Genomic DNA, 18,557 nt, shown 5'->3' on the forward strand with positions numbered 1-18,557 from the left:
TCCATAAGGTAAAACTTCGCCTGCCTTGATTATCTGACGGCTCCAGCGACAGGGAAACACACCCGTCAGCAGCGCGCATTGGAGACAAAAAAAGCGCCTCACGGACAAAGGTAATATGGATGCGCTGGAGAGGATTCGCTTCAGCCGGGTATCACAGTGGATGAGCCGCTTCTGTTTCATTTACCGGGACACCAATTAGCCCACCTTAATGAGGTGCTGGGATGCGAGATACTGCAAGCTAAAAAGGCGGAAGGCTGCATTTAATCCGTCTGCGGATCCTGTGAGCTTGCAATGGCTGTGGCTGGGCTGTGCAACCGGATAGGGAATAATGTGCCTTTTTATTTTGTGATATTTTCATTATTTTGTGGCCTTTCATTTGGACAGTTACGATATTCGATTACAGAAGAACTAGAAAATGGGGCACTGGTTGGTGATCTAGCGCATGACTTGGGGCTGGATATTCGAAAGCTCGCCACCCGAAAAATCAAGGTAACCTCCAACAGCGGCAAACGCAATGTGATTGTCAACCCCAAAAATGGGAAATTGCTTGTCAATGAAAGGATTGACAGGGAGGCACTGTGCGATTTATCCAGCACCTGCCTCATTAATCTAGAGGTGCTGATTGAAAACCCCACTGAAGTGCACCACGTCGAGGTGGAGATTGTAGATGCCAACGACAATGCGCCGCAGTTCCCCAGAGACGAGTATCAATTGGAAATAATAGAGTCTGCTTTACCGGGGTCTCGTTACCCAATTGAAAACGCTCAAGATCCAGATACTGGGTCAAATTCTGTTCGCATGTATCAGCTTAGCACAAACGACCATTTCGCGCTGGTTTCTAACAAACCCTCTCTAAATACAAAGCACATCGAGCTTGTGCTCAAAAAGCCCCTTGATCGCGAGCAGACGCCTTACCATCAATTAATTCTAAGTGCTGTGGATGGTGGGACGCCGGAAAAAACGGGGACGACTAAAATCAGTGTCCGGGTACTGGACTCAAATGACAATATTCCCTCATTTGACAGCTCAGTGTACAAAGTGAAAGTGTTAGAAAACTCCCCCAAAGACACCCTGGTGATCAAACTGAATGCAACTGACCTGGATGAGGGCACAAATGGGGAGATTTATTACTCCTTCAGCAGCTACACCCCGGAGAGAGTGAGGCAGATGTTCAGCATGGACACTAATACAGGAGAGATAAGAGTGAGAAACAATGTTGATTATGAAGAGACTAACTCCTATGAGATGTACATTCAGGCAATGGACAGGGGCCCCGGTGCTGTGGCAGCACACTGTAAGGTGGTAGTAGAGGTTGTGGATGTGAATGACAACGTCCCTCAGATAGTGTTGTCATCTCTGTCGAGCCCCGTGAGGGAGGATGCCCGTGCAGACACAGTTGTGGCCCTTATTAGTGTTACTGATCGAGACTCTGGAGCTAACAAGCAGGTGAACTTGGAGATCCCAGCAGGCCTTCCATTCAAGATCAAGTCATTCAGAAACTATTACACTCTGGTTACCTCAGCCTTTCTGGACCGTGAGACCACTGATGCCTACAATGTCACTCTGAGTGCCACAGATGGAGGAAATCCTCCCCTATCCTCCCAGAAGACTATACAGGTGGATGTGGCAGATGTTAATGACAACCCTCCACGATTTGAACAGACCTCATATACAGTCTATGTGGCTGAGAACAATGCCCCCGGGGCCTCTTTGTGTACTGTGAAAGCTGGAGATGCCGACATCAAAGAGAACGCACGCATCACCTACACAGTGCTCAATGACAACAACCACGGCATTCCTGTCACCTCATATGTGTCTGTGAAGGCCGATACAGGGGAGGCTTATGCCCTGCGAGCCTTTGACTATGAGTCACTGAGAGAGTTTCACTTCCAGGTCAAAGCCCAAGATGGGGGCATTCCTCCGCTCAGCCGCGTCGCCACAGTCTACATCTATATAATGGATCAGAATGACCATGCACCACTGATAGTCAACCCCCCTGGCAATGGCACGCGCTCCTTGGAGACGGTACAAAAGAATGCCGAACCTGGTGTCCTGGTGACCAAAGTGGTGGCATACGATGCAGACGCTGGTCCAAATGCTTGGCTGGGGTATGTGCTGGAGACAGCCACTGACCCGGACTTGTTCAAGGTGCATGAACACAACGGAGAGATCAGGACCACTCGGAGGATCTTGGAAGACAACTCCACCTCCTTCACTCTAACTGTTCTTGTAAAGGATCATGGCCAGCCTGCTCTTTCCTCCACTGCTACTATTAACGTGGCAGTCATGGAGGTGCCACCAAAAGTGGTGTCTGATCCCAAGAGGATTATGCGACCTCAAGGCCCAATCCCTTTGTCCAAAGTGACCGTCTACTTGACCGTGGCTTTGAGTGCCACGACCTTTGTTTTCCTGGTCACTGTGGTGGTGCTGGCTATTGTCCGCTGCCACGCCTACTGCACCCAGCCTGGGTCCTGTTCCCCATGCTGTGTGTCACAGAAACCCCCTCCAGATGGTGGGAACAGCAGCGTGAGTGCTGGCGGAGGTGGCAGCAGTGGAGCTCCAGGCCAGCCTAATAACAATGTGGTGCTTCGGAGAGACCTTAAAGTGGAGCCTCACTACATCGAAGTACGTGGGAATGGCTCCCTAACGAAGACTTACTGCTACAAGACCTGCCTGACTGCCACGTCTGGCAGTGACACTTTCATGTTCTACAACACAGGACGACCCATCAGCGGCACCTGGGGCAGCGGTGCCGACCGCTTTTTCACCAGTGGAAGTGGATTTGTACGCAGACTCAGCATGCCCGATGCCTCCCTCCAAATCTGCCCAGAGGTGGGTCATGAATTTTTTATTTTTACCTTTTGTTCGCATAGCCGGAAGGTCAGGAACCTTCAAGTTTTAAAAAGTGTCTTGAATTTGACCAAGGTGTAAGCAGTATTAGGCACTTTTAAACATACCAAACCGGACTTTTCATTCCAATATGGTGCCAGTGTGCAGTGTTACCATATTCTCTGTCACTGTCACTTTGTTGCTGCAGGGAGATGACATGTTGCACATCAGGTTTTTACCCTCTCCTGAACTGAATCCCTGCAAGCTTCAGTCTCTTTGTTTAGTTCCCACTTGCACTGCAAACTCACTCAGTGTAGCCTAGCTCAGCACTCACACCGAATTAGTGTCAGTTGTGATGCTTTTCAAGGGTCCTATGTTATTTCTGATGATTCAGAGATTTGTGTTTCACCTTGAGATTGTCATCACGTCTACACCAGGAACAGGTCATGTATCATTCCTACTACTTGGTCACCCTCTTTGCATGCAGTTTTGATTTGTCTGTGTTTTTGTTGTGTTGAGTAAGGCAGTGACATAGGAGCAGTTGGGGTTTCCTGACTTGATTTCTGATTATGGTTAGTTTTGAGGTTTATTTTTATGGCTGTATTGCATTTATGACTTCTGGGTGATTTTTTTAAAAAAAAAGAGAGAATCATTAATGAGTTAACCTCATTTAATAATAGAGCTTTTTAACTGGCAATATTAAAATCAAGGGTTTGGCTTATGTGATTTCCTGAGCACATTATTTCCATTTGTGTTTATTTTAAAGTTATTCTAAAGTCATTTAGATTATGTCTTAAATGACTCTTGCAAAAAAGTTTGGGGTGACACATTCTGCTTTTATCACTAATGCTTGCTGATGATGCAAATATTCATTTTTTCAGTTATTTTTAGTTTTTTGCTTTTTTGTTGTTGTTGTTTTTTAATTTATATGATGTTGAAGGTTTGGATTTTCCACGAGTTCCCTGTCTTAATTAGCAGGTGGCAGTCTCTGGTAAATTAGTTATTTTAAAAATAAATCTGATCAAGACAAGTGTAGCAGTGTAAATGAAATTAACCTCTACACTGTGTTCATCAGCCTTGCAAATTAAATTTACTCAAATGGGCTGGGTCTACCAGCAAAAAATACTCCCCCCTGATATGAACTAAGGAACATGATGTGCTTTCTTTATCTGGGACACTTGCTGCTGCCAGCGCAGGTTTGTTTCTTAAACACAGCTTTTTTTTAAATTCAGCGTTGTGCATGTGCCTACTCATGAAGAACATGATTATGAAAGAGTCCGGCATAATTAATGGCTGTGAAGCATTAACTTGTAAATGGTAAATGGCCTGTATTTATATAGCGCTTTAGCTCATTAAAACAATGACTTGCCCCTCTATGCCATTTATATTGCAAAGAGGGGGACGTTCTTTGAACTTAAATGTAGAATCATCAGTGAAATCTACAATGACCAAAGTCATATTGGGACTTCCACTTATTTCTGGGAGTCCTAGCAGGCTTTCAATGGTGAATAGCCTCAAGCCCCAGATCTGAACTTCACCAATACTTTTTAAATTTCTGTGCTCATGTGGAATTTTGTTTATCAGGTTTTCAGTGCAAGTATAGAATGTGCTATGTACTATTAAAATGTGTCCATACAGTTACCATTGATTAATGATAATTTAATGTTTTAGATGAGATATTCAGAAAAGGAACACAAGTAAAGAGGAAATACTTTTATAAATACTATGTGTTGATAGCTGAGATAGCCGTATCTTAATATAGCAAGGACCAATGCAGGCCAGAGATAGTGGATGTGGCTGGTCTCTCTTTTTTATTGGAGTTTAAAGGCAATTATTTACCAGAGGGCTGCTGGGAATTTGAAGCACTCAGCTAGGTTCATCAGGAGCAGACAGATTTACTCCAGTGACACACAAACACATACGCATCAGTCTGTACTGTCATCATAGTATTCCTTTAAAGGGCATTACTCTCCCAGCTCACACATTTACAGAACAGTGGAATGAGAGACTGTCCAGAAGCTGTCAATATGGCTTGCAGTCATTGTCCTTATTAAAGTCCTTTCGTGTGTGTGTGTTTGTGTGTTTGTGTGTGCGCGCGCGTGTGTGCGTGCGTGCATAAGTGTGTGTGTTTGTGCTTGTAATCAGTGACACAACTGCAGTGTTCCTATCACGTCCAGAGCTGGGATGCGTATCATGATTAATTGATGAGGCCATGGCTCTGCACAGTATGAGATCAAGCTAAACTTACTCTCTTCATCCTCCCTCTCTGTCTCTACCTCTCTCTCCTTCATTTTCTTTTCTCTCGCAACCTCTCTCTCCCTCTTGCTCGCTCAGCCCAAAGCCCCGAATGCTGACTGGAGATATTCTGCATCTTTGAGGGCAGGGGTGCAGAGGTAAGCATTTTCCACGTTAAAGTCTTGTGCAACTTTTTATCATCTCAAAAAAGGTTCCACCTTTCCACTCTACTCATCCTGCCGCCATCTAGTCTGCACCATTAGAGAGACCCCTCATTTTGCTCTTGCAACTATAGCATATACGATTCCCCAAGCAAATGATTTATTCACATGTTACAGTTACATTTATCCCTACACCTCTATGGAAATGATTCAAAAAGCTACTGCAACACTAATGCTGTAGCTTGTCAGAAATGACTGTGAGTGGCGCCTAAGCATTTGTTTGAACCTTTAACCTCAACCTCTCCCTTTGGGAAAAGGCCTTTGCGGTTCGGTCACTGGATTCATAGCCTTGGTCCTCTGCAGTGAAATACTATATAGGTCATCTACATTCTGAGCATCACTCCCTCACTTGCAGTCTTTAAGCTGGAAGCATGAAGGACAAACAGGCAGATGATGACATTTCCTAGATTATCACATGCACATGTGCTTCAGTGTCTGCATGTACAACTGCCCCTCACCACCACCCCATGCATGCGTTTGCATTTCTCTGTGTATCACATATTATTGTGCAAAGATGATGTTTTTTTACATCTCTAAGTTTTTCCACTTCTTATTGTTAGACCAAATCCACACAAAACAACACCTCCAAAGACATATTAAACTAAAACATTTGAATTGTTTTAAGTCTACAAACACTGTAGTACTCTAGCCATGATTATCCTCTCCTAAAATCATGATTTCTAAGATTTGGGCTTGAAACCTCTCCTAGGTATTGTGTCAACAATAGATTGCTGTGATTTTAGTGTGCTTGCTCTTTCATGAATATTCGAGTATTCCCACCTACATATATCTAATTAATGAAGCACTACACTTTAAGCAGTGTCATTAGCTGCAAATCAGAGAATACTGAAATGAAGAGGATCATAGAAAAAAGCACCAACGATTAGAAAAAATTCTACCCAAAAACAAAACTTAACAGTTTTCCCATGATTATGTCAGAAAATGTCATTTATTTCCCCATAAGTTGATCTAAAAACAGCAGGGACATCAGGAATTAATGTGTTTACTATTCACACGCCTATGCTTTCTGCAAAACTCTCCCAAATTTCATGGTACCAGTGCTTACCGCTCATTTGTGAAGTCATCTTCTTAGTCTAAGTTGATTTAATTGGATATTAGTGTTAATTTGTATGGATCATGTGCACTCTGTCATCAAGTCACTGTTACATGACATGGATTCAGATAAATCATCACTGCAATTTGCCGCTGCCACTTCTTAAATGACAGTGACTGTAAAACACACAGAGACACAGAGATGGCTCACATCAACACTTAGCCACAACACAGGCGTGCTGTAATGTAACAGCATGTAACACCAGCACTGTTGACCCATATTCTGAGTGTAGACAGAAGTGCAGTACATCAGTACTTTCTGTGTCATATTCGTATACATCAAACTGCTTAGAATACACCTGGTCATTTTTTCTTCATGGGGAAATCAAGATAATGCAGGTTGCAGATGATAGTATTAATGTGCTGCAGAAAAACCTAGTCAACAACAATTAACTATATATGTATAACAAATGGATGAGGGAAAAGATTTTTTGCTAGGGTGGGTGTGTCAGTTTTATATAAGCTCATACACTCATATTTAGTCAAATATTTGGACTTTCTGCCAAATGCATTTCCTCAAATGTGATTGTTTTCACACCACGGTGTCAGCGTGGTAAAGATAACGCTATAAAGCAAGCTGTCAGTTGGCTTCCCTTAGCTTAAAAACTGGAGACCAGGATGGAAAGGGGCAGGTTTGCTCAGTCACTCAGAAAATTGGACAAACTAAAATAATTGTTTTTCTTTCTCAGAACTGAGTTAAATTCCTATTTTTGCACCTAATTGTACCCTTGTTAGTCTTTCTCTCTAGCAGCCAGTGTAGGTGAAAGCCAGATCTCTTCCTCTTGTTTGGGGGTTGCTAGGGCACTGGCCAGAACTAGCTTTCCTATCATCAGAAGGAGAACTTCTAGCAACCTTGTTACTGCTGGCAGATTCAGGTTGGCTGATTTAGAAAATGCTGATATTTTTGGCCTGATTTTCAGACATCTGGGATCGACATCTGTTCATCCTTGGATGCAAACGGATTAACATTTGTTGGTAGGCTTATTGCACTCGTAGAAAAGTACCAAGTGCTCTTTAACTTAAATAGTTTTGCTGTCTTCACTTCACCTGTTTCTCCCCTACTGTGCTTCTTATAGCTCAGCCCCTGCTAACACACACAAGGTGAAACAAAGATCACAGGGAAGATGAAAAGCTAGCACACCCAAAAATGATGGCAAAACAAAGTCTCACACTGTACTAAATCTGTAATTAGTAAAAAATTTGATTGATAGACTGTTAAATGACTTTTTCACTGGTTTAACTGATCTTTTTAAAAAGCTCTACATTTGAAAAGCTCTATATATACTATTGCCATCAGTAGTATTCTTATGTATTTGTATAAACATGTAACAACTACATTAACCTACATTATGCTATTATTTCAAAGTGAATATGAAAGTATTTGTCACTTAAAGTGTTGAATTACTTTTTTTAAAGGCACACAATGAAACATATGCATTTTATGCATTATTCTATTGTGATATCAAAGTCATTTAGACATATTCAATTACTATTCAAAACACTGAGCATGGATCAGGATAGTTCATTATGCTTATAAATTTCAAAAGCTATGGAACGATTACAAGTGCAGAAATCCGTCAAGTCATATTTTACATGGAAGCTCCAAAATGAATGAAAATGAAGACTTGCAGTGCACCTTTGTTATTCTTTGCAAGTGGCACTGTTTTCATGTAGCAAGGTGTTTGGCCATAGTTATAGTATTTTAGTGTAGTTATAGTGTATACTGGTGCGCACTGTTTTAGCGGTTCTTAATCCTGGTCAACTTCAACCACAAACACAACCACATAAAACAGCTGGTTATCTGGGACAGAACAGCTATTTTCAGTTTCCATTATAAGCAGCAAAGTTTAAAGAGCACTTCATGTAGTCCTACAGTAGTCGTCAGTATGCATATTTCTATTCTGTGAAAAGTCGCTCATTCTTTTATGTGCTCCGTCTTTCTTCATAGCTATTCCTAGACCAATTTAAATGCATTACAAAAGCCCTGAGTCTTTAGATATTCTGTCATATGAGGCAAAGCACAGGTATTCAGCCTGAAGGGTGGGATGGTTTGGGTTTGGGTTTGGGGTTTTTTTTTTTTAAAGTGGGGGTGGGGGGCTGTACCCACTTACAACAAGACCACATGAATGTATCCACAATTTCTCTTTCTGGAGAGCCAGAAAGCCACTGTCAATGTCTAAAATAATCAGTATTGCTGTTTGAAAGTTTTTAAGCTATTTGAATACCACTTAATTTGCCTTATATTAAACAGAAATGTCATCTTATTAGACTATTATTTTAAATTGCTCAGTTGTGGATGGATTCCAGGGTCTGCACCAACAATCATTTGAATTTCATAACAAAATCTCCGAATGTTAAGGAAAATGTGTCCTATTTTTAAATATTTGAATGTTTGCAAATTTTTCACTGACTAAATGTGATTGCCTTTCAGTTCCGTCCACATGGAGGAGTCCTCTGTGATGCAGGGAGCCCAGGGCATGCTGGTTCAGAACTGGCCCACTGTATCTAGTGCTGCAGGTGAGTGGAAATGTAGGAATCAGGATACAGGATGAAGATTTTTTTTAAACTGATTTTGTGTTAGTTAGATGTAGTTCAGAATATTTAGCTAGAAATAGTTCAGATGCCCAAAATATAATTTGGGTTAAACCATCTAGGTCAAGGTCAAGTTGATTTATATAACACATTTAAAACAACAGTGTTGACCAAAGTACTGTACATTAGAAAAAAGTGTCCCAAGAAAAAGTAGACTAAAAATCCAAAACACAATAAAACAAAATAAAATGAAATGAAATAAAATAAAATACAAAACAATAAAATAAAGCAAAGGAAAAAGTTCTACTTTTTGATGGATGAGAAGCTGTTTTTGTCCTTACATCATGATATAACTTGAAGGGCAGCTGAACAGTGAAGCCCACTGCCAAGGTCAACACCTTATGCCAAAATCTTAAAGATTTTTTTCCTAATTTTGACAGGTTCCTCTTTTGAAGAAGAACCCGTGTTCAATCTCTACCTGCAACTTTTTTTGTAAGATCATTTTTTTGGCCTTTTAACCTTTATTGGATAGAGACAGTGTAGGTAGACAGGAAAGCGGGGAGAGAGAGAGAGAGGGGAAGACATGCAGCAAAAGGCCACGGGTCAGACTTGAGCAGGTGAACCAGTCACCTGCTCACCCACTCAGCTAAACCAGCACCCTAATCTATAACTTTTTATCCACCATTAATATTTACCATAAATAAGTAATTGACATTTGTCTCATCATGTAACTGTCAGCAAACAAACAAATTAGCATGTATGCAGAGTTCCATAGGCCAAGCAACATGCATAGTCAGATAGCCACCAGAGCCGTTGGACCCTTATGCAGAGCACTTTCATACCTAGAATATTGTCACTTTCCACAACAGCAGCAAGCAAGAGCTAGAAATCAGAAAAGGCAGCTGTCTCTTATAAGAATGAGTTAGTGAGTGGGTGACAGTGCTGAAAAATGTTGCAACACAACTGATGTGTAAAGAAAGCTGGACTCATAGACCTGTGCTTTACAGAAAGTGTATCTTAGAGCTAATGCTTAAAAGTTTGTGTGTGGAACTTTACAAGGGCACAGAGGCTGGAAGACTTTGGTAAGCAAGATTTCAAAACCATGTTTCAGCACTGTGAACCGTCCCCCTATTCTTCCACCCCCGCTTCCATTCATTGATTTTCTGTCTGGCTTCAGGAATTAGGACATACGTAGACACTTGAGGGTGAAGAGTAGCATCACAGTAAATCACTTGGCAAACCAGGGACAGAATATGAATTTACTGCCTGTCAGTAAACATGAATAAATAAAGATTTTTTTTCTCTCTGTATAAAAGGAAGTTGGGAAATTGTTTGAGATACCAGCTGCATCATTTCCCAGTTCTAGTGTATTCCCCTCTGCCAGAGTGCAGCAAAAAATGTGCAATTTTTTTACTTACAGCAGATGGAAACCATCTGGCCAACTCCGCCCCTATAAAGACTCAAATATTGTCTCAAATATTATCTTTAAGCGGAGTGCTCAGCATACTGCGGTCCTTCCAGTTGTTGCTGATGCATTAGGAAATACATTTTTAGAAGTGGCTTAGTGCAATAGCACAGACAAGTTTATCCTCTCTGTTACACGTCATCCTTTATTGTGACACATTTTCACATCTGTAGCAAACTGTTATCACAATGAAGCCTTTAATAATTGACCAATTATTAATAATTGGCCAATTATTAAAGTTCTTCATCTTCCATCAAGTGTTGCTGGAGTTCCTGCATTGTGAATTCTTTCATCCTCTCCATGCACCTTGGAAATAGGTGAAGTTGTGCCAGAAATCTTTGCTGCGATTTATCACAATGAAGTCTTCCGACATGCTGTGATGCATCTAAATGTGGCACCTTCAAAACTGTGTTTATGTAAATGACCCTTGGTGCAGATGAGGAGACATTTGTCTGATGCCAGAGGGGGAGATGTGCTGTTATCACAAACAAGAAAGTGCCATAAAAAAAAGAAAGATGTGGCAACATTTAAAGAAACTGTGATTAGAAGATGAACAGAGGAGACGTACAGGGGGATGGAGGGAAAAAAAGCGAGGTGTGGGGGGATGGAGAAACAGAGAGAGAAAGGTTAAGAGGATTGGCAGGTTCCTGCAGTAGTGGTGTTGCTAGGGAACACCATGTGACCTGTTGCCTGGCAACACTGTCTAACTGAGAGATTGCTGCAGCAGCCGCACCCTCCATCAGCAGGGAGTGGGCGAAGGCAGTTTCCATAACAACCGGTCATATCTCTGAATGGAATATTTAGAGACAAAAAAACAGAGGAGTAAAGGGGAAGGGGACTTGGCAAAATCATGGTTTTAAGAAAGAAAGAAAAGGCATTTTAGAGGATATCAGGTGGAAAAGCAAAGTTTATGCTTCCTATGCAGAATACATGTGGTACATGTCACATATATGTACGAGCACTGTGACTGTCGCATGTCAGTGTGCCACAAACCATCAGAGGGATTCATTTCAGATGGAACCGTGTCTCGGAGTAGCCTATTTTAAATGTAGGTTACACCAAATGAGGCTTCCGACACCCTTATATTTTCACATCAGGTGCCACTACATGCTCCTCGCTATACTTCCCTGCTCACTAGCAGTTACAGTGTAATCCATTTGCTGTGAAGTATAGGCTGTTAAAAAGAAACACTGGCTGGAGCATGTTAGATAAACAGCAGCACAAAGGCAGCAAAGCTCTTTAAAATTTTGCACTCTGTGACATGAAGAGCTTATATACACCTAAACAGGAAATGTCTGAATTAAAACGTGGGTTGTTTTTTAAATTAACAATGCCAGAGGTCTGGATTTTTTTCAAGCAGTGCATGAAGCCCTAGAATGTTCCAAGACACTAAGGCGATACCCATTTGTTTCAGTATGCTGTGTCAGTGGATATTGTACTTCTCTGTACATCATGCAGAGAAATACAAACTTTTTGACCTCTGCTCTGTGTATACTATATCCACACACATTTGGTACTCTAAGCAGGTAATGGTAACATGGTTACAAATCAAAATTAAAATTGTAGAAAATCTAAAGATCATCCAAACATTTATTTACTACAGATTATAGATCCAGATGTTTCCACCAACGCAAGTAGCAACATTTCAGGATGAAAAATTAAGCAGCGCTGGCTCAAAGGTTAAGCCAATCCCTCCCTCCCAATGGTAAATTGCCAGACAGCAGAAATAAATGTTTTTACAGCCTCTATGGAGACCAGAAATTATTTGGCCTTTATGGGAACTCTAGAGTGAGTTTTAATATATTGAGATCACCTGTTTAAATTGCTTAAAGGCTTAACACTATGTATTATTAGGCCCATGGCCCCTTTGACTGATAGGTAGACGCTAAGCTTTACCTCAGCTAATTTGAGTCACTTAACTGGAAGTCTCTCTGGTACCTTCTGGAGTATTTTTAGTGTAGTTATCTAACAAATAGTATGGTTTGCTGTGAGGTATAGACCTTCTAAGAGTTTCTGCTTGAGTTTTGATATTTGACAACTGATATCTTTATATCCATTGATCCAAATATGCTCACTGCTTGTTCAAACCCCACCACCACCACCACACACACACACAAAAGAACACAAGCCATGCAGGCATCAGGGGCCCGTTCTTCGTACGTCGCTCACTACATCCAAGATCAAATGACACATCCAAGACCAAACCATCGCGCTAACCGTGAGCTCGCTATTCCGGTTCCCCGAACACACCTGCTGTTGACGATTAGTACAGCTGGACGCAGTAATGTGACATCACTGGGTGTCGTAAAAGGGGCTACGCATCGATAGTGGAAACATTGATCGGCAACCCTCTGATTGGTCGGCGAAAATGTCGACGGAGCGCACTCGGCTCGGTATTTTTCGGCAGCAGAGCAAGAACTCTTGAGTGAGGGATTTCAGGAGTTTCAGAGTTTAATCAGAACGCAAGGGAACACTGCAAAGGCTGCAAAAGCAAGGAGCGAGGGCTGGCAGAAAGTTGCTGACAAATTAAACTAGTAAGTAATTTAATAATAACAATAATAATGGAGTGGATTGATATAGCGCTTTTCAAGGCACCCAAAGCGCTTTACAATGCCACTATTCAGTCACTCTCACATTCACACACTGGTGGAGGCAGCTACAGTTGTAGCCACAGCTGCCCTGGGGCAGACTGACAGAAGCCAGGCTGCCAATGTTAAACATGTGTAATAATTAAATGATCACTTCTGCAAGCAGAAACTAATTCGAACTAATAATTTATTTCTCTCTTATCTGACTACTCCTTCTATATTAAAATCAATGACCCTTTCTGGCATTGTAGTTTCTTTATTTAATATCTAATGTACTTGCAATGAGTCAATGATAAATCATATATGAAGAATGCCTATACACTTTATATGCTCACTGAGGTTAAACAGCACAATAATGCAGAGCGACTGACTGACCAGTTCAGTAGAGACCATTACATCTGCTGTCATTGTAGCCTGTACGTGTTATATATTTTTATACTCAATGGACTCGTTGTGGGGACTTTGTGGGACACTGTGCGTCTGAAGAGCGCACATTTTCAAAATAGTGTACTTCCCAGTGGGGCAGTGGTTGAAATCATTTCAGCACTCCAGCAATGTCATAAATAGCCTACAAAGAAAAATCAAACAGAATCTTTTTGTAGGGGCCCGTTTTTGATCTAAATATTATCCAGGCTGAAAGTAGGTCAGCGCAGAGGGAACTGGTGTGAGCCTGAGAGCGCCGTGTCTGCAAAACCCGCCCACCCCCATCTTTCTTACTGCCTCTCTCTCATTCACGCTCTCTCTCCCTTCTCTCTCCGGCTTCATCTCATCTAGCATCCGCTTTCTTTTTGCATTACGAAATGTATGACCCTTTGACCTCAATAGATGGGTCCTTTTCTCACGTTTCAAAATAATTATTCAATATAGGCTATAGATCCCTTCTTCATTTTTTTTTTTTTGTCAATTTGCAATCTGGGTTTCTTAATCTTTCACATCCATGCACTGTTGAATCCTTGTCTCTGGCTTCCAATGAGAGTAGGATTATGCTGCAGCCATCATCCAAATACAAATCGCACTGCCAAGTTAAACATCCCTGTGGTTTAAAGGTTAGTCCCCTCCAGTCCCCTTCAGTGAACTGGGTTGCATTGCTCTCCTTAAAGTATATGAATCTTGGCTATTGTCAGGCCAACATTTAACCCTGTAATGCCAAATGTATCATATCATGCTTCTACCACTTACAAGCAAAACGATCAAAATATCGCTGCGTGTTAAGGCCGCATTGAAAGAGTATACAACGCGTATGTGTAAATGTACCAACAAAATGCACCTCATTGATAAAAGATTAATGGAAAATTGATATCAGTCAAAATCAGTCAAGTTACACATCTTTACCACTTCTTTCGACAATTGATGCTTTCATTTGAGATTTTACTTCCTTAATATATCTTATATAGCTTTGATTTCAGCTCTTTTCTCCTTTTTTGTCATTTCAATTTAACTTTGCTCTTACTTTAAGATTTCCAAATTATTTTGGTCTGTGATATTGCATTTATTTTATTTAGCTGAGTTTTTCATTATTTGGCTTTTGGGATAGTTTAGCTTGGAAGCTTTAGAAACAAATGGATAGCTTTAGCCTAACTCTCATTAAAGGTATTTAAGTCTGCTTACCAGCATCTCTATGGTGCAACTGGGTACCAGGTAATGTGATGTTTTTAAAAAGTTAATATTTTTTTCCTTTTTTTAATCAGAATCTCTCAGCTAGAATGCTAAGTATATCGATTCCCTAAAATTTTAAACAGTTCCTTTAACAAATAAATAAAATGTAATGAATTATTCTCTTTTCATTGTTTTTCTTTTTCCTTTTTGTTCTTTTCCATTTTTTAATCACGTGTGTGTAGATGGAGAAGGTGGTGGAGAGCTATCACCTCCAGTGGGCGCTGGAGTTAACAGCAACAGCTGGCACTTCAGATACGGCGCTGGACAAGGCTATGGCCTTCCTCAGCCCCTGAAACCAGGAGAGATTCCACCTGAAGCCTTCATCATTCCTGGATCTCCAGCCATCATCTCTATCCGCCACGACCCAGGTCCTGTGGATGACAAGGGTGAATTCATAAGCTTTGGCAAGAAGGAGGACGCCAAGAAGAAGAAAAAGAAGAAGAAGGACAAGAAAGATAAGAAGGAGAAAGGAAAAGATGAAAGCGGTGATGACTAGAGAAGTGGTGATATGACAGCAAAGCTATTAACAAACTACCCAATTTCAGAGCCAGAAAAATAAGCCAAATGCATATTGTAGAACCAAGGGAGCCTCCTTGCGCCATATTTGCATAGACATTGTATAGTGGCCAAATCCTCATTAGACCAGGCCTGGCTCCAAACGTCATGCGAACTTGTTAAACAAATGCTCTTTATCGAAAGAATGGACCAAATTACACCAGAAAATGATTTATTGTCTTAGATTAGCCTTTGTGATTTGCTGCCCACCCCCACTTCCCCAACCCCTTCCCCCACCCCCAGTTTGTATAACAACAACAAAAATAGCACCCAAAAAAGGTGTACTATTTGTAACGACCATTGTCCACTGAGGCTGCCTGTGATGACATCTCTGGCCCTCCTCCTTTTTGACTAGTTCAAGGGTAAGTAAAAAGTAAAAGAAATAACTTTAAAATTAAAAAAAATAATAAACGGGGCTATTGTCTTCAGAATTATGGAGGCGTTGTAGAAAATCTAAAAATGTGGGCTTTTATAAAAAATAAATACGTAAAAAATATAATAAAATGAGCAAAGACAACAGCATATAGTATGCGTAACATAGGATTAGCACCTTTGAGACTACAAGGTGCCTGAAAGAAGTTAGACCACGCTCAATAAAGAGCTCTGTTTCAGTGTAACATAGCACATTGTGGAGGCTGAGGACCTGGACTGGGTTGCACCAACTATGCGCAAGTTTGTTCCCAGGTTAGGATATAAAGTGGTGGCCTCATAACTGCTAATTCCTTTGCAATTAGCATGTCGCTAAATTCAATGATAGAGTAGGTATTAAGACGTGAGTTCAAAGGTTAGATCTTTTGATATTATTAAAAGTTAGAATGAGTAGCAAATAAGTAATAGCAATATACTGGATGGTTTTGGGACTAGATTGGCATAAAACATGGCCGATTCTCATTTGACTTTTAAAGGAAAATGCTAGTATTTGAATGTTTTAGTCCACTTTCTACCAGTCATTTTTAAGGCTAATCATTTTCTAAAGCACATCATTTTGTTTTTGGAAATTCTATTGGGGTTTTTTTTTACCTGTTTTTTTTAATGGACTATAGCACAAAAATGCATTAGCTGAGACTCGGAACTGTTTCACACTGAACACATCGAATTTTGTCCTTGCTTTAAGCCGTATTTTCATCACACTATAGTGTAGCTACTGCACTGACACAATTAACCAGATTAGGTACAGTACCTAAGGCGAGTCTCAGCGTATTATTTTTCACATTCCATGGAATCTAATGCCAACAAAAAAGGAATGACACACTAAATAGTTGAAAATAGCCCAAAGTGTTTGTGCAATGTGTAGACAATGGACAGAAACATTCAAAATCATGGCTGTGGCTCTTCAAGTTGCAAAACAGCAGGGAACTGCTAAAGAAAAAAAAAATGCTGCGTGCAGAAAACTAGATTCTTTATTGTTAGTGAGTGCATTTGTGTGACTTGTATCATTTGCACCTGCTTTATTGCTTGCTTAATATGTTTAGCGTTTACTTAAGGTTACGTTTGGACAGATTTCTGTAGTGGTACCGCTTGTAATTTTAGCAATGCCTGAAATGGGATTGTGGCGACTTCGGCCATAACTAGGGAACCTACGTGCAGCTGATGCAACCAGCCCCTGACATGGCTTCTTCTCTTGGAATGTGACACAGGTTAATGGGGTCTGAATTAGCACACCCAGTCTGAAAGACACATTACTGTACACAAACACTGATTTTCTCTCCGCCGCTTACACACAATCCAACAAATCAAACATACGCACACATGAACACATAAATTCAAAATACACGAAAAGAATACGCAGCCCTTTGTGGAAACTCCAAAAACTGAAGGCCAATGCCACCCTTAACATGGGAGTGTATTATATGGCTAGGAAGCAGGAACGCTGCTTGTCGCTTCATTTCTGTTCCGATCCGTCCTCTTCTGTCTTTGAATGTTAAATAGTTGTTCTTTAAGCCTTGCGCCACTGCCTCGCCTGCTTCAGTGCTTGTAGGATGTGCTTGCCCGCCGCCTGTTTCCTCGCTCTACTCCTGTTTCCTCAAATCAACATGGTTGGACATCTTTCCACTTTGCTTCAATGAACTGTACAACAGTAACATGTGTGTATTTGCATATTTACACAGATACAGACACATAGACATATAGACACATGTCACACTCTCATAGACATTTTTTTTGTCTCAACTTCAGCTGAGTTTAGGCGTTTCTGCCAGAATGTCTCCTCTGGTTGCTCATTGTTGACAGCTCTGTCATCTCTCGCATGACTTGTATGCACTGAATTGCGAAGACGCCTGAGAGCTTAGCAGAAACTGAGATTATGCTGTGCTAGATATGAGGCAAGATGGAGTGAGAGTCAGAAAATAGTAGTCATAGTAGTCCATTGTGTAGATACAGTGTAGGAGACAAAGAAACTATTGGGCAAGTCATTTCTCCTTTGCACAAGCACATGTATTGCAGTTAACACTGACTGGGAAGTACAGTTCAGCTGCAGTACAAAGAGGCTGGAGGCTGCATTCAAATTATGATAATTACTATTATAATAAAAATTGTGACTGAAAGGTGACAAAAGTTCATTGGCTTCACCTGGCATCACCTTAAAATTTCCCCTTTTTTGCTTTATGGCTCCACATGAATATGGGGGGAAAAAGTTTGCTGGGAAGTTTTGGCACTGATATTGTGTATAAACATAGTGTGGTAGAAATGGGAGCAGCGTCAACATGATTGAAAGTGTCATAAAATCTCACCTCACTGTTCCTTTTATTAGACCACCATATTACCGATCACTATAGGGGTATATAGGTGCTGCTCAGTCCTTCCCATGCACACTATTCCCTCCTCACCTGCCCTGTTCTTCAGGTGTACTTCTGTGCTGTCAGATCACCAAGTGGCTGTTTGCATGTTATAAGCAAAGGAAACAGATCCTATATAGATACTATATATATATATACATAGATATGTTTTTCCACTGGGAAATGCGTATTGGAATATTTACATATACCTCTGATACACATTCTCAAAGACAATACACACACCTCTCCATACAGACACAAACATACAGTAAATACAGACATGGCAGCAGCAATTTGTGGAAAAACCTAAAAGAAACACATTTTCTTATCATGTTGAAAATAAATTTAATCTTCTAGATATACATAATGCTATTGTGTTATGCTATGAAATGCCTTTTTTTCTTTCTGTTTTTACCCATATGATTTTCATGGATAAGAAAATCAGTCCTTAAACTAACTTGTGTTCAACTTTGAAATGATGATCAAAAAGACACTATTGTGAAATTATATACTTTGCTCACCCTCTGTACCTTTCCCTTGCCCAGTAGAGAAAAAGGCAGAAAAATAAGAAAAAAAATATCAAAATACA

At 40.8% G+C, this 18,557-nt stretch overlaps 1 protein-coding gene across 2 annotated transcripts; it reads left to right on the forward strand.

Moving 5' to 3' along the window:
* The first annotated feature begins 57 nt into the window (after window positions 1-57).
* LOC146623895 (protocadherin alpha-C2-like) lies at window positions 58-18,293 on the forward strand. Of its 2 annotated transcripts, XM_085364375.1 has the most exons (4): window positions 58-2,832; window positions 5,164-5,222; window positions 8,830-8,915; window positions 14,822-18,293. In XM_085364375.1, exons 1-4 carry the CDS (start codon window positions 292-294, stop codon window positions 15,133-15,135), a joined length of 3,000 nt encoding a protein of 999 aa, XP_085220501.1. In that variant the 5' UTR covers window positions 58-291; the 3' UTR covers window positions 15,136-18,293. The 2 variants fall into 2 exon arrangements, with proteins under 2 accessions (XP_085220501.1, XP_085220502.1); XM_085364376.1 differs by lacking the exon at window positions 5,164-5,222 and having other exon boundaries at window positions 14,822-14,884.
* Window positions 18,294-18,557: the final 264 nt, after the last annotated feature.

This window comes from Diplotaxodon limnothrissa, linkage group LG10 (genome assembly GCF_057381915.1).
Source record: "Diplotaxodon limnothrissa isolate DT_005_m linkage group LG10, D_limnothrissa_male_GT1.1, whole genome shotgun sequence".
Classification (NCBI taxonomy): Eukaryota; Metazoa; Chordata; class Actinopteri; order Cichliformes; family Cichlidae; genus Diplotaxodon; species Diplotaxodon limnothrissa.

Excerpts from the sequence above, each read along its gene's own strand:
- LOC146623895 (XM_085364375.1), top strand. The coding sequence starts at position 292 with ATGGCTGTGGCTGGGCTGTGCAACCGGATAGGGAATAATGTGCCTTTT. Across the intron at positions 5,223-8,829 it reads TTGAGGGCAGGGGTGCAGAG|TTCCGTCCACATGGAGGAGT; the intron begins GTAAGCATTTTC and ends ATTGCCTTTCAG. Across the intron at positions 8,916-14,821 it reads CACTGTATCTAGTGCTGCAG|ATGGAGAAGGTGGTGGAGAG; the intron begins GTGAGTGGAAAT and ends ACGTGTGTGTAG.